We start from the raw sequence: 19,131 nt of genomic DNA, 5'->3' as shown, positions 1-19,131 counted from the left end.
TGATAGAGCACCTAGCTGACTAGTGATACAGGGGTCTCGGGTTCAATTCCCAGTCCAGCTATACATTTTCTCCTTTCCTGTTACACATCCTTAAAGGGCTTGATGATTGCATTACACTGCATAAGAGATCTGTACACATTTTTTTAAACAGTCTCTGGCAAGAACAGACAGCATTCATCTCCGAAAACTGATGGATCGTACGATACACACAAGAACATTTACTTACGACAACCTAGCCCGACTTATGGAGTCTCTGATGGACAAATACGACCACAACATTGAGGAGGACAATGTGGACGATACTAACGGAGTGAAGTTCATCCCGGTCAAGAAGAAGGGTCAGAGACAGTTTAAATGGCCGTATAAACAGCTGATGATATGGTCTATACTCATGTTAAGGTAATGCAGTGATTTAAGGTAGTATCACTAGGGAAAATAAGTGTAAAACTTTCCGGCAACAATGAAACAATGAAAAATCAAATTTTAAGAAATATGTCCAATTCAAAAAAAAATCTTTTTAACTGAAATGTTCCTTCTAATTATTAAAATATATTTTTCATCACAGCATTTGTTTGTATTTGTAGTACTTAAATTTTTATTTTTAAAAATTAACTTATCTTTATAAACCTCAATGAAATCTTAGTTAATTAATCTGAAATTGTATATTTTGAAAATTTCCCCCAGTAAATCTTTTCCTATATAAAATGTATTAGATGAATTCCAGAGTATTTTACGTTAAATGGATATTTAATGATAATATATTGTGTCCTATTAGGAGTGGAATATCTGAATAAAATTCTTGATGTTTGGTAGAACTAGCTTGGACATTAATGTATCGTGATCACATATTAGCATGCTTAAGTATTATAAACAAACTTTTATTCGTGTGCAAGAAATATCGACTAGCTTCTAAAAATTGATGTTTTGATGTTTTCTTGACCTTATTTTACTAGCGAATATTTCTCCCTGCAAACTATTTACGGTATTTCATTATGTATTTATGTAGAATAGTTCTTCATTTACAAGAATTAATCGCTGGGGGATAGATTTCAGTAAAAGTTAATGTTCTGAATAATAGTTGGTTTATAGTATATCGATAATTAAGGGAGTTAGCTAGAATCCCAAGATCAGATCTGAAGAGTTGAAAAGAATAAATGGAAAGCCAACACTGAGTGAATGTATAAAGAAGGGTAATCTAGATCTTTTTCAGGGACTCTACTACTTTTATCTAGCTCAGTTCTGGTCTCTTACTGTATTGCTAAAACAAATCACTGAAACCTTGTTACAAATACTAGTAGTAATCAAACTGAAAAAAAAAACCAACACAGAATTCCTAAATACAGAAAAACTTTAGTAGGAATAGGGATATAGCGAATTCACGGAACAATTCGGTATAGGGAAGTTTTTTGGTATCCCAGGTAAAAATCTTAACAAGTTCTTGTAAAATTTATTGGTTATAAAAAAAAATTACAAATATAGCGGACTGATTTTTGACAACTTTTATAACAAAATTTTGAAAGATCTCAAGTTCTACAATATTGAACTGACATTATTTTTGTAAGTATTTCTATTTGAAATTTAATTCATCCGAAAACTTTTGAATTCCGAGGTAACTTTTGTATTAATTTTAATTACTCCCAAAAATACATTTGGTAGTCATACTTGAAGGAAAAAAATCAATATTGCGAATTTGCTTTATATACTTTTATTGAATTTATTATACAGATACTGTAAATTAAAGCAGAAATAGTCGTTTGGGATTAAATTTCGTGTATTTCGCTGTTAACAATTATCAACGAATTAAATCCCATACAAGTTCTCTGAAGTTGATATTAAAAAGATGCTTGAATTTCTGATTGACATTATCTATGTAGTTTTTGGAAATCAGGTATTCCAACAATCTGTTGGAATTCCCATGGGTACCAATTGCGCCCCGTTATTAGTATATATTAGTATTCATATGAAGAAGAATTTATTCAAAAACTTCTACATGAGAAGAAGATAAAACTTGTTGTGGCCTTCCACTCGACATTTCGATGTATCGACGACGTATTATCATTTAACAATAGTTACTTCCATTCATATGTCGACTCCATATATCCCAGTGAGCTTGAAGTAAAAGACACCACAGAGTCCGACACATCTGTTTCATATTTAGATATTTTACTAGAAAAAGACTTTAATGGTAACTTAACAACAAAGTTTTATGATAAACGTAATGACTTCAACTTTTCAATCGTTAACTTCCCTTACTTATGTAGCAATATACCCTTATCACCTGCATATGGGGTTTATGTCTTTCAGTTGATTCGATGCGCAAGAGCATGCTCGACGTATGAACAATTTCTTAAACGAGGCAAGCTATTGACAAACAAGTTGATGAAACAAGGATATCAACAGTCTAGTTTGAAGTCATCATTTTGCAAGTTTTATGGTCGATACAATGATACAACCTATCATTGAGTCAAATGCTGACTGACGTTTTTCATACTAATTGTTAGGCCATTATTGATACACTGAACTGTCTACGAATTTTTCTGGGGGGGGGGGGGCTCTCTTCCGATCATGACAAGGAGCACACGGCGGGTGTGACCGGTCGACAGGGGATGCTCACTCCTCCATGGCACCTGATCCCACCTCTAAATTTAGAGGTCCGTGTTTGCTCTGCTCCAAATTTAAATCGTTTCAATGGACTTTGGAGACTGAATACTGTTTGTTATCTTCATATTTCATTATGATTATATAATGAATAGGGTTACATTCGAAACAACGAAATTTAATGCTTACGAAAGGTTTTTAGATGACAAATCAACAAAAGGATGTATTCACTATTTCAAATCAATTGACCTATAGGAGAGAACAATTTCTAAGAAAAATGGCACATTAAAAAATCAATGTTCCTTCGTTGATTCTACCGCAGATATGTTTAATTTTTTAAGTTTTGTATTTTAAACCTAAAATTTATTATTTACAACTTTAAAATTAATCGCCAAAACAGCATTTACCGGTCACGGTTGGGTAGTGATAGGGCGTTCGCTTCGTGCTCGGGAGACCCAGGTGCAATTCTCGTTCGCCGTGCCGCTTCAAACCTAAGACATAAACATAGGTAGTGACTGTTCCTCCGCCAAGCGCCCGGCATTAGAAGTGAAAGTCACGAGTCTTTCGGATGAGACCTTAAAAACCGAAGTCCCGTGTCACGGTGGGCGTTCACGCGATAAAGAACCCTCACTGGTCAATCGCCCTGAGTGCCAAATATAGGTCTAAATTTGAAGCACTTCACCTGTATATGGTGAGGTCTCTATATGAGTAAAAAAAATGCTCGAATGGGACGTAAAACAACATACAATAAATCAATCAAAACAGCGTTTTGTCCGTTAAAGCACTGATTTTTGTATGAATTCTTACCTAGAATCCTTCAGGGCAGGCCTTCCCCTAAATAAAATTGTGATATTTTCATAGATTGTGATGTAAAGAATAATTTAAGATAGGAATTTTTTAAGGGCACCCCTGCCATAGGGTCGAAATTTACAACAAAAAAAAAAAAAAAAAAAAAAAAAAAAAAAAAAATAAAATACAAAAAATAAGGAAACTTGTTTTTGACAACCTGGTTCACATTTATACATTTTATTTATATATTTTCATAGCTCGATTGGTATAACAGCTGCATGGGTAGTAACACCGCGGATACCTTTTAGAGTCGTTGTTCAAATCCACCTGGTACCACACTTTATAGTTTTAAATTCTTGCCTTTTCATAGACTATTTTTGTTAATTTTTTATAGGGACTTTTGTATTTTCCTTCGGCTATCTATCTTTTATGCATGTTCATTCTTGATATGAAAGACACATAAGAGCAAATCGTAAATTGCATTGTAAAGCAGTCAAGCGGAACTATACCTCAGTATAGCACACTTTCTTCGAGGACAAGAATATTTCACTCTGTGTTACTCAATACAGGTACTCTCGCCTGCATTGAGCTGTGATGGATTTCTATTGCATATATATTCAAAACGCATTGACAATGGCATGCTACATAGTTAATGTCTATGAAAAGGTTCCTCCTATCTCTAGATACTGAAATAAAATAATTTATGAGAAAAGAATTTGTACATGTATGTAGAGTCATTGACCGGAACAGAAATCAACTAGCTTTTTGTAAATACTTAAACCAAATCCGGTCCAATAGGTCAGAGCCCCATTTATAACGAAGTGTTCATTTGATCACGCAAATTTGTGCTTCTACAGTATCATAATTCATGGTTAAAGCGAAGTAAATTCATAGGTCCCCAGGACTTCGCTATAATCAAATTTTATTGTAGATTCAGATGTATATGATATAGATAAAGATTTAATATTTTTTAGACAAAAGTTGGCCAAATTTGCCTGGCAGATGGGGAGTGAACCTGTTACAAGCGCTGTGGCAGCCTCCAGGATTTACGGAAGTATGGCGGAGCACATCCATCGTAATGAGTCTGCTCTAAAGGAAAGAATCATAGAGTACAAAGAGTATGTACTAGTCTATAGGCAGTTTTGTCTGAACTTTATTAAGTTTTTCTGTCATTTAACAGTGTGAAATTAAATCCAAATTTAATTGTGCCCTTTTCTGATTAAAACAACAGGGCGAGTAATGTAATTAAGCTATGCTTAGAAAAGTGTCTTTCTTTTTAGTGAATTTGAACACCTAGCTAAGAGTGTCCTTGATGAATGCCACGTTAAACACCAAGAAAAAGCCATGATGTTGGCCGAGAGGAAATCGCCGACTTGGAGTTCAATGACAAGTCTACAGATCGCGGCTTCAGCAGTGAACAGGGTATGTGAAGTTATAATGTGAAACAAGGCAATACTGTATACAGGGAATTTTTCGCCACTTTCACCCTACTCACAGGTGGACGAATTTAAGATGGGGCGAATTAAAAAAAAACACAGTATAATTTCTTATACAGACTTGTGACTGGCGAATTAAATTGTTTGCAAGAATAACACGGGTTGAAAATAACCCTGTGTACAGTATATGGAAATGGGAGGGATGAGATATTTAAGAAATACCTGTAACTGTCAAGTTTATGGGATTTAAGAGGGTATATACATGGTATTTTGCAATATATGGCAAAGTTCTTTATACATGAATTATCTTGTGCTTTAATTAACATCAACATATTGGGATAAGATTTTCTTCTGTCTTAAAACATTACAAATAGGCATAAAATATGTATTCTTGTATTTTATGAAAAAAAAAAGACTCCAGAACACATAGTATTTTCTAGTCTTGACTATACACACGGGGAATTTTATGCTGCTCTAGATTTAACTTTTAAGTGGTGTAAATTTCCCATTTTGTGAAAAAACGCATTTATTAAAAAAATGACATCACTTTTCCAGTGTTTCACCATGATATGTTATTTTGAAGGCATTCCTTTCGTCAGTGGCATGTAAAAATTCTATAGATAACAATTGGAACCGAGGCATTCAAGTCAAACCCATTAAGGTAAAGACTTCAAATCACAATGACTTATTTTTTATTTATTTATTTTTTTGTATATTTGAAGGTTAATCAATCTTCTGTGGCATGTCGAAATTCAATCGACGCCACATGGCGACGTGGAAACTTTTTCTCGATAAAAGGTAACAAGAGGCTGTGCACTTGTCTCTGAAATTAGTCCTGCTACCTGGCTTTATGTGGTAACAAGGGCCTGTGCATTTGTCTGTAAAATTAGTCGTGCTACCTGGCCTTATATGGTAACAAGGGGCTGTTGTCTGTAAAATTAGTCCTGCTACCTGGCTTTATGTGGTAACAAGGGACTGAACACTTGTCTGTAAAATTAGTCGTGCTACCTGGCTTTATGTGGTAACAAGGTGCTGTTGTCTGTAAAATTAGTCGTGCTACCTGGCTTTATGTGGTAACAAGGGACTGTTGTCTGTAAACTTAGTCCTGCTTCCTGGCTTTATGTGGTAACAAGGGACTGTTGTCTGTAAAATTAGTCCTGCTACCTGGCTTTATGTGGTAACAAGGGGCTGTTGTCTGTAAAATTAGTCCTGCTACCTGGCTTTATGTGGTAACAAGGGGCTGTCGTCTGTAAAATTAGTCCTGCTACCTGGCTTTATGTATTGAATACAAACTGTCAACAAAACATGGGTCCTCAAAATTAAATGGCAAGTTCAACGTGTTCAAGGCAGTTAAATTGATTAACGTAATGAAACCATGTATATCTTTCAAATGTTTGGATCCCAGGTAGAAATCTGAAGTTAAAAAATGATATTCAGTTACAAAGGGTCCATAATCCCTTCCCCTCTTCAATACCAAGTTTATGGTTATTTCCATGGCAATGACAACATGTAGTTTTCAAAGTGATGTATCGGTAAATTAAAACGAAGAAAGGAGAAATTCAGTGCTATATATTGACAGTGTGTATTGTTTGTGGTGTATTTGGGAATAAAAGGGGTTGTTTTTCAATATTCCTCAAAATCACTTCTTGGTATGGAGGGAGAACAAGGTAATTTAGAGAATTTGTGTCCCCCGCTTAGGAAAAAAAAGAACATGCGCAGATCTAGGGGAGGGGGGTTTCCCTCCCTTGGATTTGCAGAATTATTAAATATATATACCGAAACAAATAAAAAATGCCAATAAGGATATATAGATTTGATTGCTTATTCTTTAATATGTGTACAGAAGATTCTTTTTATAAAAATATTTATCATACTGTAATAATGATTTTATGAGAATGTTTGTGCAGGCCAGACGTCTAAACTTTCATTTACTAAACCGGAAAAAAATCATTTAAAAACAATACAGAATCGTCTGGGATTTGAAACAGGGACCTCTCATATGTTAAGCAAGAATACCTCCATGGGCTTGTCTAACGATGCGCTTTGAGAGGGGCGAAAGAGGCCATAGGGAGTTATGGTATAAAATTTTATTGGAAAGCTCAAAAGCTTCTTGAGATATCGCACGGAAACGAAAGTGTTACACACAGACAAAATGTATGAAATTACGACCTTGACCTTTGACCTTTTGACCTCAACATAATAAGGGGTGTTCCTTAGGCCACAGGGAGTTTTTATGTAAAATTTCATTGCAAAAACTCAGAAGCTTCTCGAGATAACACGCGGAAACGAAAGTGTTAAAACACAGAATTTATTACCTTGACCTTTTAACTTTTGACGTCAAAATCAATAGGGGTCTTCTAAAGGCGATAAGGAGTTGTTATGTAATAGAAGATTGGTGAACATGACGAGCGAAAAGCCTATAGTGTGACAAACATGAAGGTGAAAAATAATATCTCAATTATATCAAAATTTTCCTTGATATTTCATCTAACATTAAAATATACTTTATGTAAAATCTCTACAATTTGCAAAAATCTCACAAAGATTGAAATTATTTGCTTATGAAATATTGTACATACACTAAAGAGGGCAAAATGAGTCATTTTCTCATACTGTAATACTATTTTTCGATATGAGTGGGTCTTCGCTCAATTTTTTTGAAAGTTAATCCTCGAAGTTTGCATAAAAATATACATTTTTTAGTTTCCTAAAATATGGAGCAAAGACCCACTGTACCTTAAAAAATATACCTTTATGACATATCATTCGCATCTTTTCAAGAAATACTTGAAGTCCATCAAGTCAAGGGTCATATCACAAACATGATTTAAATGTCTCTATTCATCAGATCTTGTGTAGTCTAGTGGTTAGCGTGCTAGTCTCGAAAGAAAATAATACTCAGGAATTTTTATTGCTAGGGTTCGAATCCCACGAATACCACATTATTTTTTTTTAATGAAAGGATAAATTTTGCCGAGAAAATTTTCCTCAGAAAAGTTTTGTTTATCATAATTTCATAAATTTCAATTATGTGAACTTTACTCTAAATACTGAATTCACAAATTGAACATGATTTTTATAGGCTTTATGCACGCTATGTTTGCCCATCTCCTTTCATTGCAAAAGCTCAGAGGCTTCTGAGCTTTTGCAATAAAATTTTATACCATAACTCTCTATGGCCTCTGTTGCCCCTCTCAAAATGTCCCGCCCCGTTTTTCTTATTGTATTAAAAGTCGCGCTTTCACTGAAAGAGGAGGATATTAATTTTGGTCTGTCTGTCTGTCCATCCGTCCGTCTGTCTGTCAATTTGTATTAAAAGTTGAGTGGCACTTTTTTTAGCAGAGGAGCATGTTGAGAGTTATTACATATAATACAGGCTGTCGGCGGACTATATTATAATTGGATGTATAAGAATTGTTTTGTCAAGGCTAAATTAGACACCAGTGTTGTATAAAACTTTGACAATATCGAACGTGAACATGTACATGTGTATATGTGAACTGTTGTTTGCATTTGATTTGAATCAATGTCAAGCGCCTCGTTGGACTGGGGGTATTATTCTCGCTTTGCATGCGAGAGGTCAAGGGTTCAAATCCAGGACGATCCCCACTTTTTTTTTTTTGAAATGTTTTTTCGATTTACTAAATGATAGTTTTCAACATATGAAATGAAGAAGTTATGACGTCTGGTGTTTACAAACTTCATAAAATCATTATTACAGTGTGATAAATATTTTATATAAAAAGAAATCAATCTTCTTCTGTACATATTTTAAAGAATAAGCAACAAAATCTTTATATCCATATTGGATTTTTTTATTTGCTTCAGTATTTACATTTAATATCTCTGTAAATCCAGGGAGGTTCCCCTCTCGATCTGCACATGCTCTTTTTTTCCTTAAGCGGGGGACAAAAATTCTTTTAATTAGCTTGTTTTCTACTTTTAGCTCACCTAAACTGAAAGCTCAAGTGAGCTTTTCTGATCACTTGTTGTCCGTCATCTCCGTCTGTCCATCTGTCCGTCTGTAAACTTTTTATGCCCCCGCCATAAAATGGCCGGGGGGCATATAGTGTTACCCTGTTCCGTCATTCTGTCATTCCATCATCATTGACTTTCCATTTATTATCTCGGCAACAATTGCACACATCCAATTCAAATTTGACATATGGATACGTCATAGGAATACACAGGTCAAGTTCGAATTTGGTCATTGTCCGATGATTTTTGATAGTCTTGGAGTTATCCTTCTTGAACATAGAAAAAAATTCAGTTTCAGCTCTCTCACTTTCGTAGGGGTGTATGTATAAGGTTGAAATTGCATAAGCAGGTATCTTAGCACAAAATACAGGTGAAGTTCGAATTTGGTCGTGGTCCGATGATTTTTGACAGTTATCCCCTTTGAACTTGAAAAAGATTTAAAATTCACTATTTTTAGTCATTATCTCGGCTACAAATGTGCAATTTACAATTTGCAATATGAAATTTGGAAGATGTTGGACCAATTTTAACAAAATTTGGTACAAAGCATCCCTGGGTAAAGGGGATTTTAAATTTTTGAAATGAAGGACCAAGCCCAGTTTCAAAGGCGAAAAAGGCAAAAATTGCGTAGGATCATTAAAAAAATCTTCTCAAGAACCATTGAGCCAGAAGAGCCGGAACTTACCTTGAATCTTTCTGAGGTAGTGTAGATTCTAAATTGTTTAGATCAAGGTCCCTGTGGCCATATTTGGGATGCAAAGTTTTACTTTGAAATATAGAGGAAAAATCTTAAAACTCTTCTTCTCAAGAACTACCGGACCAGAAAAGCTGACACTTAGGTAGAAGCTTCCTGAGGTAGTGTAGATTGTGTCACGTAATTGTTTAGATCAGGGTCCCTGTGGGTAGGGTGAGGCCACAACAAGTATTACATAGGAAAAAAATCTTTAAAACTCCTTCTACTTAAGATCAACAAAATTATTAGGAATTATATCAAAGTGAAAGCATCCTTTGGTAGTGTTGATTCAGTCAAAATCAAAAAACAACCTCTGTATATTGGTTGGTGCCACAGAAGACAATCAAAATTTTACATAGGAATACATGTATATTTGGTAAAAAAAATATGATGCAGAATAACAGAACCTAAGTGACTCGTGTGAGCATTGTTGCCCATGGGCCTCTCGTTCGTCATTAATTCCTACTGTATACATGTATATACATTTGCATGCATGATCTCTAAATGTTTAAATTGTACATGAATGTTGTATTTAATATATTCAACAGTCTTATGTACATCTCTAAATGTGTGATTTAATAAGTGGACATTTACATGTAGGTCAGTTAATCAGTTGTCAAAAAATTCTGTAAAGTTTAATGGGTCACCCTGACATTAAAGAATTTGTAGCATTTCTCAGATATAATTGTTAACAAGTATTTTAACCCAACATCTGTGAATCACATTTTATTCAAGTTTAATTTCTTGTAATTGGACGAGGTAGTTTTGAGTCGTATCAATCTTAAGGGAAATAACTTTCCTAAGACCCACAGATAAAAACAGTTATATTTTCTTGTCTGATACTCAGTTGAGTTGCAGGACTCTGATCAATATAAGTGCAAATGCATGATATATCTATTGTACTGTTGAATTACATCCCTTTTCCACCCCATAGGTTTGGCCCTACCGCTAGACTGTTTATTATAGAAGTCCATATCAATAAAAGAATTTGATGGACTGTTATGTGTTAATTCATAGCAAAGCAATAACTGTATGACAACAGTACTAGTTAGTTTTAATTATAGCAATAAATGAACAGGCCCCAAGATTAAGAAGCAGTCTTAAACATAAGTCATAAACTGTCATTCTTAAACTAATATCTATTATTGACTGACACTTGAAAATTAGAATTAACAACTTACACTTGAAATTAGAATGAACAACTTACAAATTTTGACATAAGTCTAAAACTGCTTCATGATCCAGGGGCCAGATGTCTTGAATTTTTTCATTTTATACATGTCTAGGTGCTAGTGACCGTGTTCTTCCCTTTTCTTTTGTTCTCGCCGTTTTTGGAGGTGAACACAATGGGGGAGAAGACTGCAAAAACATCCCAGAAAATCCTGACGTTTTACACAGCTCCCATCACTAAGTTCACCCATTACTCTGTAAGTATTATAAAGAAAACTACAACCTAGTTTCCATCACTAAGTTCACCCATCACTTAGTAAGTATAGAATACAACAACCTAGCCCTCCTCACCAAGTTTACCAATTACTCGTATATTAGTATTATAAGGAAAACTACAACCTAGCCCCCAATATCAAGTTTACCCATTCACTCAATAAGTATTGAAAAGTACAACCTAGCTTCCATTAAAACCAAATCACCACAAAGGGGTACATTGTTTTAATGTTAATTGTTGAAATTAAAGACTGCATTTCATTTGTAAAAAAAAATATTTTACTATACATTTCCGACATTTTAGGTCACCTCAACGAAGTTGGGGGAGCTTAAGTAATACCAATGCTGTCGGCTTCTAAGGTTAAAATTTTTGGAGCAGATTTCTTTTCACGTACTTCTATGCCCTAAATTGATCAGAGATGCATGGTTGATGCTTCTAGAGTGTTTCATTGTACAAGTCAAGGTTTCAGATGCTGCAATTTCAGCTAAAGAATGACCAGGTTAATGTTTTTGGAGGAGATGAAGATTTGGAGCAGATCTCATTTCCAAGTAACTATAGGCCCTATATTGACCAAACTTGCATGGATGATACATCTAAGGATGCACACTAAAAGTTTTGCTTCAGATGCTTAAAGACAGCATTGGTTGAGATGAGCTCTGTAATCTCTGATTACCTTTGGTTAAGTTTTCATTTCTGGCATTTATGAAATATATATAGTACTTTAAATGTAATAAAGGAGAACTGAAGACTTTCCTTATTTATTTAAAATCTTAAAAAGAATGAATCATCATAATAATACGTTTTTCTTAGCTTTTAAGAATTTTTATGTAAATTTTACTCATACACATGTAAGTGTAATTTTATCATGATTATTCAAGCAAAGTTTACATATCATGCAAAATTTTAACTAGTGCTGTTGTAATCACATATATGTACTGTAATTTCTATACTTAGAAGAAAATATGGTTTGAAATAAATAATATTTATATCCGGTTAGAAATGGTATTATAACCTACCTGGTTATATTAAATTTCCGGAAAAGTGCCCAAAAAATTTCTGGAAGTGTAAAATATAAATGTCGGAAATGAAAATTTAAAAAAAATGTCAGAAACGCCGATCATAATTCTGGAAATGAAATGCAGCATGGAAACAGCCTTCTATTCAACCCAATAATCATTAGCTTATGTCAACAGTAGCATTAATTAGCATTATTTGTTCAAATCATCATGGACTGGTTCATCTTGATTGTATGGTACGTGTGCTTAACAGATTTATCATAAAACGGTTCCCATAAAGGTATTGTTCAACAGTTTTAAATAATATATGTTCATCAGTGTCATCCAGCATGACCTGTTTAACAACGTACTGTGAATATACATATTGACTATTCAACAATTATTATCACATTCATTGCAATGAGGTGTTTTGAATTAGAAATGTTATGTATACCTTGTCCATAAAGCTGGGTGATGTTGATGTAAGAATTAGACTGTGTGTATCTGACCATATTCTCTGTTTTTCAGATCCTGTACATGTTTTTCGTGGCCTTGTTTACCTATTATTTGTTGGTGGACTATCAGTTTTATTGTATCACATGCATAGAAATTGTTTGCATGGTGTGGATTATCACATTCATTGTGGATGAACTTTACACAGTAAGTTAAATACAAAAGAATCAATTTTACAGTAAATCGTGTCTAATGCATATGTTGTGTATTCCAAATTAAAATCATGCCCACAAATATGATATAAACTAAAGTCCCTTAACTTCCTTAAAATGCTGTCTAATCCTGTCAATTTCTTTGGAACCAGTAGTGTCTGGACTAGACATTTTAATGTATATGCATGTGTAACAAGAGAGGAGTAAAATGCGACGGACAGGACCGGGATTCGAACCTGGGCCCCCTCAATCTCCAGTCAGGTGCTCTACCAATTGAGCTATCTGGCCACCGGCGATCGAATACGTCTGACCGCAACATTCCTCCCTCCTTAAAGGTGTCCGGCTCCAGAAGACACCAACCCAGGCTCTTCTCTGGCAGGTCTTTCACCTGTCACTTCCAGGGCATGACACAGCACCAAATTTAACAGGAGAGGAGAAAAATGCGACGGACCAGACCGGGATTCGTACCCGGGCCCACTGAATCTCCTGTCAGGTGTTCTACCAACTGAGCTATCTGGCCACCCGTTTGACCGCCATATATGATGTAATTGAACAGGAGAAGATGTACAATGATTCAAATATTGACTTTATTTTTGTATGTAGTGTCTCTGTTTGAAAACAAATGGAAGTGTTTATTAGAAAGTATTCACAAAGATTTAAATTCTTGATAAATAATACCTCCAATTTTGGGAAAGCGTGAGAAGAAAATGTATTTTTCCAAAATGCCAGTAAATCCTTATTTTTATGACCACCCTGTATACTTCTATATTAGTTCAAAAGTTTAATGAAACACTATTCAGTTTTATTCATTTGACCTTAAAATTAAAGTACTGTAAATATAGAAATTTACGTGTGGGAGTAATTTATGTTAAATACACCATAACAAATTTTCACATTCATAGCCTCCCCAACATACCAATATCTTTGTATATGTACATATACTGTAATAACAAAATATTATCTTGGTATTGTGGAGTGGAATTAACCCCCATGCATATGGTTTGTGCTACTTATTTTCATTTTTCAATATATTTAATCTCTCAAACAGCTTCTGACTTTCCCGTCACCAACGTTTCACGGCAAGATACGTGACTGGTATGGAATTCTTAAGACAGTGGACATGTTAAATTTACTCCTGGCACTAGTGGTGTTTATCATCAAAGTGGCTTGCAAGGAAACTTATGCTTATGAGGCCAAGGTGATTTTGTCCATGAACTGCATCATCTTCTATCTACGCATCATGAAGTTGTACACACCCAACAACAGTCTGGGACCTAAGCTGGTCATGATTAAGATGATGGTAAGGTTTGTTTCTGCACGGCTGATTCTGCTTCGTGAGCCAAAGATCTTTATGTCTCACTTCATCGACATTTTTTTTTACCTTGACCTTTCCTTTGACCCTTGACCTCACTTTTCTTTAATTTTTCAAAGAAACTCTAATATATTTTTATCAAACCTTATATGCTGATACATATTGATGAGAGCTATTTAACTTCAAAAATATCTTTTAAACTTTGAACTTGACCTAACTTTTCTTAAATTTGCATTTAGCTCAGTTTCAAAGAAACTATCCAAGATATTTTTATGTAAGCTTATATTTAATTTGGTGAGAATTCATCAACTATGTCCAATTCTTTTTTTCTACTGGCTCGGAAAAAGTGCTTAAAATTTAATAATTTCATAGCGACGGAGTAACACGGCAATGTAAGATGTACGTCTTCTCAGGTGAGACCTCTACAGCGTGATGCTTTGAGTTGTTAAAAGGTCTGTGTCTTATATAGTGGTTGTTGGAATAGCTACGATGAAAAAGAAATATAGCGGACAATGCCTTTTACGAGTAGTGTTTAGCTTTAATGTACAATCTTGATAAAGAAAAATGAAAAAGTAATAAGATACATGTAATGAGTAAGTTTCTTTTATTTCAATATTCATTCGAAACACTTGGGTCTTTGATTAAAACTTTAATATACATGGATATATTTAATTTTTGGTGATTTTTAGTTTGAAGAATTGTGTATGTTCCTCTTGCTTGTGGTTGTCTTTCTCTTTGCTTATGGTGTCGCCAGCCAATCACTTCTATACAGACAGAGAGAAGCATCATGCACATGGGATATCCTAATAATCCTAAAAGACATAGTGTTTTATCCGTACTGGGAGCTGTATGGAGAACTGGAATTTGATGAATCTACGGCAAGTAAGTCAATAAGACCAATAAGAATAAAACCAAAATATCAAAACATGGCTGATTATTTAAATAGTCAGTAAGAATAAATAGTAAGAACAAAAAATCAACGTATTGAAAACCAAAATATCAAATCATAACTGATTATTTAAATAGAAAGTATTTCAATATTGAGTTTTATTTTAATAAAAATGTAAGGAAGATTAAACTATGAGATAGTCACAAAATATGGTTAAAATATGAGTATTTAAAGCTTATAGGCATCAATGAATTTATTGAGAGTTAAATTCACCATTTAGCTTTGATTACATTTTAAGTATTTAAAACAGTATGCACTACATAACATATACATAATTATTGCATACATTCACTGGATACTCTTATGAAAACCCATTGCCCTTATCAATCCATTAACATTAAACCAGTTTTTGAAATCTTTACTTAGTACAATCCGGATCCTGTTGTACGATAAGGTGGACATTTTGTTCGATTTTGTTAAAATCGCAACTGGCCATGTATAGAATTCTCCATTCATTCACTTCTTTCATAGTTTCTATATCTTATTTCAATTATTAATTGTGTTTCAGCTAATCACACCTGTATAAGAAAAGCTTCTCAGCTTAATCCCGAGAGGTCACGTGTGGTGGAACTGGCAAAATGTAAGAAGGACTACTGGCTTGTTTACATCCTGTGTGCCGGCTACCTTCTCATGGGGAATGTTCTACTCTTCAATCTTCTTATCGCCATCTTCAAGTGAGTCCAATACCTTTATATGTTGAAAGTTCTGCTGTGAACCTATAAATGTACAGACAGCTTTAATTTTCATTTTCAGGTTAGAATTCTTTATCATTTTATTATATTTATGAGTCTGGTTTATTTAAACAATAGAGTAAAAACTCATTTTGTATTTTAAATTACTTAAACCATGATAAAATATTCTCTATTTATATAGTAGTGTTATTATTTGGATGTATACTGTGCCGAAATAGTAGTCAGAGTCGACACATAGTGCACGAACCGGAGGCTATTACAATTATTATGCTGACAGTTGTTGTATACGAAAATCTAAATGAAAATTTTCTTGAGCATTCTTAAATCAATTGTTACATCAAAAAGCGTTTTAATGACTCCAAAGTACAAATTAATGTTACGTTGCAAATTTTGTTATTGATACATTTGATCATTTGTTAGAGAATTTGTCTTCAAGATCTTTGTCAATGATATCAGTATTATGGAAATGATATTCATTTATGTCTTTATTTGTCAAATATATGAAAACTATGTGTCTTTACTTGAAAATACATTTCATACAATATCGTTGTTTGTGGCGTAATTAGTAACGCATTGGACTAACTTTATCAAGATCATGAGTTCGATCCCCAGCGTGGGTGCCAATAATTTTTCTGTAGAAAAGTCAGCCGTGCACTATATCGGCATGGTATGCTTACGCTTTATAAATCCTTAGGAACACAATGAAAAAATAATTGGGTATTGATTATATAGACAGAAACTTACAGGAAACATAATAAATTTCCATAGTGAGGGGTGTTAATTGATGAATATAAGGTTAACCTGTTCGTCACATGATTCTGGTTTTTTTTCCAGCAATATTTATAAAAAGGTTGAGCAAAGATCGAACGAGATTTGGAAGTTCCAGATGTACTTCCTCACAATGGAGTTTGACAACAAGACGGCCTTGGTACCGCCCCTCAGTATCATCCCTCACCTGTACCTCTGTTTTAAGTGGCTGGCCAGGAAAACCTGCTGTAAAAAGAAATCCATGGGTAAGAGGAACTAGCATATCATATGGAAGGGGGGGGGGGCAAAACTCGAGGTGGCTGGAAAGGTGAAACTGCTAAATCCTTAAGTGGAAGGAAAAGGGGAAAGTGGCAAAACCTACTGGGAGGGAAAGTGGAAATGGTCAATCCAGAGGGTGAGGGAAAGGGGAAACTGGCAAATTCTAAGGGGAAGGGGAAACTGGCAAATCTTTCAGATAGAAAAGGGAAAACTGGTAAAACTTTTAGGGTAGAAAGGAAAAACAGGCAAATCTTTCAAGATAAATGGAAAACTGGCAATTCTTTCAGGATAAAAAAGAAAAAGGAAAACTGGAAAATTTCTCAGGATAGAAAAGGGAAAATTGACTAATCTTTCATGAATTTAGAGGTGGGATCAGGTGCCATGGAGGAGCGAGTACTCCCTGCCGACTGGTCACACCCGCCGTGTGCTCCTTGTCATGATCAGGAAAAAAACCGGGGAAATCCATAGACAGTTCAGTGTATAAATAGTGGCCTAACAATTAGTATGAAAAACGTCAGTCAGCATTTGACTCAATGATAGGTTGTATGTGCTGAAGGTCATTGTATCGACCATAAAACTGGCAAAAAGATGACTTCAAACGAGGCTGTTGATATCCTTGTTTCATCGACTTGTTTGTCAATAGTTTGGATCGTTTTAGAAATTGTTCATACGTAGAGCATGCTCTTGCGTGTCGAATCAACTGAGAGATAAACCCCATATGCAAGTGATAAGGGTATATTGCTACATAAGTAAGGGAAGTTGGCGATTGAAAAGTTGAAGTCATCACGTTTATCATAAAGTTTGTTGTTAGGATATCATAAACGTCTTTTCAAGCTCACTGGGATATATCGAGTCGACGTATGAATGAAAGTAACTATTGTTAATTGATAATACTTCGTCGATATATCGAAATGTCGAGTTGAAGGCCACAACAAGTGTTTTCTTCTTCTCATGTAGAAGTTTTTGAATAAATTCTACTTCATATGTATACAAAAATAGGTCTGCTAATAAGGGAGCGCAATTGGTACACACGGGAATTCCAACAGTTTGTTGGAGGACCTGATCTCAAAAACTGCTTAGATAGTGTCAATCAAAAACTCAAGCATCTTTTTAATATCAACTTCAGAGCACTTGTGTGTACAATCAGAGTGCTTTTTAACAAAATATTTTTCTAAATCACCAATGACAAGGTAAGTATATTTACGAGTTCCATTTTTATTGAAAAAGAAGCTGACTATGATGTCAAAAAGCCTGGACTTCAATTTATCGTGGGGAATGGTTGTATAAAGTGTTGAAAAGTCATATTTCGTTTTGATGCTATTGATTTTAGTAAGATTTTGTGATTTCAAATTTTCCGAAAGTTCTTTGGAGTTTTTAAGTATTCACATCTGATTTACACCACTTCTCAAATATACTGTTGCACAGTACTCCTGAAGTTTCTCCTTCATTACAGTAAATATTTTAGTGAGGAGTAAAGAAAGAGGCTTGGTAGAACATTTACTGGAACCCGCTATGTAATATATAGAGTACCTTTAAACGAGTGTATCTTCAGATATCAGACGAGGGGGCTTGTCCCCCAAGTCTGATATCTGAAGATGCACGAGTTAAAAAGTACTCTATATGTTTTGTATCATTGTACTCATGCACTGAGTTACCCATGATCTATCAATTTCACGTTAATAGCATGTAATTCAACTATATTCTCATGCACTGAATTAGCCATGATCTATCAAAATTTCATCATACCATTTTATATAACCAATGAAAAAAGAGCACGTGATTCGAAAAGTATAGCGCGCTGTATTTCTTGAACTTTCTACCTCGTCCATTCATATTTTGAACACCATGGATGACGGTTGTGATTTTATGCTTGCGCCATTCTTATAGACACGGAAACCAAAATTATGAAGGAATATTCCTTAGATCAGTTAGGAAACCAGATGCAGGTTGAAGATTCTTTGGGAAGTGACGTTTGATCTACCGGGACTAAAAATTGAACCTATTATGGATTTCGATATAGGAGCTATTTTAGACGTTAATTTCACCAGTCCCGAGGTTGACATGAAGGCGAAAAATGAAAGGTTTGTACAAGTGTCCGATCATGAAGAAATTCAGCGTTTGATAGACTCTAAAAAATATCAACACTCGTAAATATACCAAATGGCAATTTAAACGTTCAGGCTATTAATCAAGGAGTAGGGTGCGGCACAGGAAAATGTCCACTTTTGACCGTGATGAACAGCGATTCTCTGTTTAAATTAATGGATGCAGCGATTTGTGTTGGAATAAGAAAACAAGGAATATCCACCTCGCTTCCTGTACTACATTGTGTGTGGTTTGTTACGCTTTAAGTTTATGAGAGACGAAAACGTTCATTTATAAAAATGTGCGTGTGTGAATTCCATTTTGGATTTAAAAAATTGACGTGCAAAATTTAGAATGTTTTATGTAGATGTAAAGTTTGATCATTTCAAGTTTCCATATTTTATTTGTATTTAAAATACAAATCTTGTC

The 19,131-nt window shown here is 34.5% G+C and overlaps 1 protein-coding gene across 1 annotated transcript in view; it reads left to right on the top strand.

Annotated features, from left to right (window-relative positions):
- Positions 1-19,131, top strand: part of LOC133192292 (transient receptor potential cation channel subfamily M member-like 2) — a 54,499-nt gene that overhangs the window by 20,541 nt on the left and 14,827 nt on the right. Inside the window, exons 13-22 of the mRNA XM_061328306.1 lie at positions 152-399; positions 4,362-4,505; positions 4,668-4,809; positions 5,407-5,484; positions 10,821-10,961; positions 12,502-12,633; positions 13,687-13,938; positions 14,640-14,832; positions 15,408-15,573; positions 16,426-16,604. Of these exons, the coding sequence (XP_061184290.1) occupies positions 152-399; positions 4,362-4,505; positions 4,668-4,809; positions 5,407-5,484; positions 10,821-10,961; positions 12,502-12,633; positions 13,687-13,938; positions 14,640-14,832; positions 15,408-15,573; positions 16,426-16,604 (1,675 nt within the window). The remainder of the gene's footprint in view (positions 1-151; positions 400-4,361; positions 4,506-4,667; positions 4,810-5,406; positions 5,485-10,820; positions 10,962-12,501; positions 12,634-13,686; positions 13,939-14,639; positions 14,833-15,407; positions 15,574-16,425; positions 16,605-19,131) is intronic.

The sequence above is a fragment of the Saccostrea echinata genome, unplaced genomic scaffold, assembly GCF_033153115.1.
Source record: "Saccostrea echinata isolate AGI-Se365-2 ecotype Australia unplaced genomic scaffold, CSIRO_AGI_Sech_v1 ptg000025l, whole genome shotgun sequence".
In the NCBI taxonomy this organism is placed as follows: Eukaryota; Metazoa; Mollusca; class Bivalvia; order Ostreida; family Ostreidae; genus Saccostrea; species Saccostrea echinata.
Note: the sequence above shows the minus strand (reverse complement) of the source record. Positions and strands in the feature narration are given on the sequence as shown.